The sequence below is a fragment of the Sinocyclocheilus grahami genome, unplaced genomic scaffold (assembly GCF_001515645.1).
Source record: "Sinocyclocheilus grahami isolate Dianchi unplaced genomic scaffold, SAMN03320097.WGS_v1.1 scaffold1520.1, whole genome shotgun sequence".
NCBI classification, from domain to species: Eukaryota; Metazoa; Chordata; class Actinopteri; order Cypriniformes; family Cyprinidae; genus Sinocyclocheilus; species Sinocyclocheilus grahami.
Window position 1 is genome coordinate 7,178 of NW_015506699.1, and position 4,374 is coordinate 11,551.

General features: G+C 39.6%; 1 protein-coding gene across 1 annotated transcript; it reads left to right on the plus strand.

Annotated features, from left to right (window-relative positions):
• The first annotated feature begins 965 nt into the window (after window positions 1–965).
• LOC107570900 (uncharacterized) lies at window positions 966–4,161 on the plus strand. Its single transcript, XM_016257178.1, has 6 exons — window positions 966–1,006; window positions 1,131–1,490; window positions 2,833–2,880; window positions 3,149–3,262; window positions 3,691–3,734; window positions 3,823–4,161. The coding sequence occupies exons 1-6, from the start codon at window positions 976–978 to the stop codon at window positions 4,078–4,080; spliced, it is 855 nt and encodes a 284-aa protein (XP_016112664.1). The 5' UTR covers window positions 966–975; the 3' UTR covers window positions 4,081–4,161.
• Window positions 4,162–4,374: the final 213 nt, after the last annotated feature.

Genomic DNA, 4,374 nt, shown 5'->3' on the forward strand with positions numbered 1-4,374 from the left:
CTCAACGTGCTTAACGCCCAGACACTTGAGGCAGCGATTGTGACCATCACCCGGCGCCAGGTACCGACGGCATCCAGAAACGCACGGGTGAAAAAAGGCATCTTTAAAAAGACATCCACCCAAGAATGCTCTTTTAGAGATGGCTCTTTTAAGTGTGCTGAAGCGCACAGGGGTGCTGGCCACCTGCTGGCCAGGAGCAGAGGCAGACGGGCTTGAGAACGGCGTGGCCGGCGGATTCGACGAAGGAGCGTCCGACGGGCTTGCGGCAACCACATGTGACGACCCTGGGCTGGACTCGAGCTTCGTCCATGGTGAAAGCCGATCCGGCGATCCACAGTGCAAAGTTGATTTATTTCCTCAGCGACCAGCACGGATCAGCTCCAGGCATGACGAAGCGGATATTGTCCTCTTTCGGAAAGCCAAACAAAGTAGTTTCGCTTTCACAAGGAAACAAACAGCGCCTTCACGACATGGCGGCGATGGCAACAACAATACTACAGTGAGAATAAAAGTTACGCCTTCTTTCTTTGTGTGAACATTTGGGCGGCGTTATGCAAATCTTCCCACATTGTGACATAGACAGGTGGGGGCGTGTTGGAACGAGCCGTTTTAGGTAGGCGTGGTTGACTCTTAACTTTTATGAAGAATATCTCTTTGAATTTGAGACTTTAGTCTTTGCAACTTTACAGATCTTCTTTATGCACCAAGAGCTTGTAACACTCCAAAGAGAATGGAAAATTTGAAATCACATCATATGACCCCTTTAATCATTTAACCTTGAGGATGGCCAGACTTTACCTTTGCTGCCCTGAAGAGGGAGCTGTTTTTCAGATCAGACTGACACTGTGTTTGTGTTTACTTAACCATGTGTATTAGGGAAGTGTAACTCACACACAACTGAACACACACACACAATATCTACCAAATAGTTAGCGTGAGAACAGGTAGTGTGAGTTGAGGTTGAAGCAGGCAGTCATGAGAACCTCCACGTCCATCAGTTTCTCAGGTACGATATCTGACATAATATATTCAGTGTGTGAGAATAGCATGTTTTACTCTTCACTGTGCTTGATTTCATTGATTAACTCCAAAATTCACCATACTAACTCTGAAATGGCATCTGTCAGCAGTTCTTGGTCTTTCAGCACTGTGGCTGATGGAGAACTCGCTGGCTGTTAACATCACTGGATCTGTGGGAAGCAACATCTCAGTAAGCTGCAGCTATCCTGAAACCTATGAGAACAACAGCAAGTACTTTTGCCAGATGAGTGGCTCATTTGCCCCAGAAGATCTTCAGTGTGTTCACACCACCCAACCAGAGACGAGGTCTGAACGAGGGAGAGTCACTCTTCTGGATGACACCAATGCTCATCTTCTTACAGCAAACATCTCTAGACTGGCTCCAGAAGACTCGGGAAAGTACTGGTGTGGTGTGGATATCGCTCTGCTGCCAGATTTCACCTCAGCAATCTGGATAACAGTCACCAAAGGTGAGATACACAATAGCTGAATATGCACTATGCTCAATGTCCTTAAAAGTTGATGTGATGTGTAATTTTACTGTCCTCAAAGAAAAAGGCTTTATGTTTATTAATTTATTTACAGCAAAAACCACAGATTTTTTTTCCCATAAACACAATTATCTGTTAAAATTGTGTTAAAATTATTGTGGAAATTGTACAAAGAAGAAAAAATATATTTAAATGAGTGGCACTATCAAATTGGTCAAACATTTGATCATGAAATGATACCTTAAAAATAGCCAAAAAATTAAGCAAATAAATAAATAGATAAGTAAAAAAAACAAAAAAAAAAAACAAAGGAGGGGTGATGAGCAATAGGACCAAAACATAAAATACCAGATTTTTCACAATAACGATCTAAATCACAACAGTTATTTTTGCTGAAAATTTTAGATGCATTGTAATTTCAGAGCCGGATTTACATTCAAAATTCGGAAAATCAGAGCGATGCGATTGCCGAATGGAGTTATCTTACGTCTTATTGCATTTTAACATCGTTTTAAACTTTAAACTGGCAAAGTTTAAAAACGCATGAACACCAGAAACTTGTGTAAAAATGCAACACTGCAACCTTACGTTAAAAGTAACCGCGATAGACGTGAAAATACAAACAAATAAAATTAAATATCCTTTATGATTGGAATTGGTGAGGTTTACCTTCTACAATCGAATAAACTTGTAATATTTATAAGGAATTACTTCCATGTTCAATTATTCAGCTCTCCAGTGTGATGTCTACGCATAATAAAGAGATCTTTAGCATTAATAAACAAGAAACTTTATCAGTTTGCATGAATGCAGCAGGGAGTCTAACTGTTGGAAAAAAGTACATTCGGTCTCCATCTAAAGTTATTTTAAACAACTGCTTTTACATTGTGCATGTGGTTTATGAGACTTACTGTCAACTGAACCATGATACAATGGACAATTAGTATTTTATAACCATTGTTACACAGCAGGACTATTGAAATAATATAGTGAAACCTAAAACCTTCATGATGACCAAATAAATAAATAAAACATACATGTCCATTTGTCACAAACCCATGTTATGATTATAATTGAGATAACTATCTGTTTGGCATCATAAACACTGACGTGTATCAGTTATGGGGATTTTTGAGGTGCCACTGAGCCTCATATGGGTTTCAGATGGGATGTGATACAGCATGGTCTTCCTCTTACACGTCTCGTAATGAGTCAGTGTGGGAAGTGAACTCACACACACATACGGGGGTAAATGAATGCCAGCCGAGGTTTCTGTATATGAGGATTAACTACACACCTTTCACTTTTGTTTTCTGTGCAGAACATCCACAAGAGCAAACCACAGACCTGTTCCCGGAAGAGCCTGGTGGCGAGTTTACGAAACACAGACACACACACACACACACACACATGGCCGTTTCTAGCCAATTTGACGCCCTAGGCGAAATCCCTATTGCCCCCCCCCCCCAAATTATATATATACTGTATATATATAATTCTTTTCAGACACCAGTTGCGACCGCCTAGCTCGCCTATGCCTAGAAATGGCCCTGCACACACACATACACACACACACACCCACAGAGCATGTGGTTTTGCTTTTTTCAGGCAAGTCATTGTCAGCTTTGTATCAACAGAGTCTTACTCGATGTTCATGATGATGGTGGCTTTGATGTGTGTTGGCGCCCTGTTTTTCGTGTGTCTGTTCGGCCTGTTTCAAGTCCTCAAGCACAACAGCCGCAGTAATTCAGGTGAGCAGATCTCTGTGGATCATCTCAAGCACACCAACACCACGTGATTTATTTGAAACCACATGATCAACACATGCTAATATGTCTCACCTGATACAGAAAGTCACTTAGACTTCCCTTTAACGCTCACATTCTGTTGAAGCCCATGATACTTTAACGTGAAAATCTTCAGAGTAACATGGCTGATATAATGCCAAAAATATACATAATATAATTTTATAGCAGCAACTAAGAAATAACAACATTTTAAATAACTGAACACTTATTTTACTTACAAAACACTTATTTCCATTATCATTAAAAAAAATAAAAAAATAAACAAGAACAAACAAGACTACACATCTATTCGTGGTATAATAGATAATATAACATTATAATGATCCATTTAAGAAAAATCAGTCACTTAAATCTTTATCCATTCTGATCAGGTTCTGTTCTCCACTGCACCAGGACTATATCAAACCCAGTGCCAGTGAGTTCCTGAACTTCTACAGCTTATCATACTGTTATCTGCATATCATTTTCTGATTAACCTGATCATATATATTTCTTTCATATAGGATGGCCACCAGAGAACACACCGTGACCTTCCAGACTTACCCAAAGTTCAAAGTGAAAAAGAGGAACTTTATAGACCCACAAACCCAGATTATACAAACACAGAACCAGCTGACTACATTGATGTTGTTTCAGCACAAACAAAAGATCAGATCTACACAGAACTGGACAGCAATAGACAGAGTCAAGTGTATCAGAGTCTCACAGCTGATTCTCTTCAAGAGTCGATCTATCACACTATTGATCAGATGAAAGACTGAACACCGAATCCTCAGCCAATCAGAATCCTAGTTTCCTCTGACAGCTACAAACATCCAAACGTCATGTGTTGCTTTCACAAAACCAGCTTAAGATGGTATTTTACCTATTAAATAGATACAGAAATAATGCTCATATGTCTCAGGTATAGATTTGTGAAACAGAAACTGCCTAATAAACTATTGTAAAGTTATAACTCGTACTATTCTGCTTATCACCGGTGTCTGCTTTGCATTTTCGACAACAAAACCATTCATAAGGGTACATTTAAAAAAAAAAACATAATCTGAAAGCTG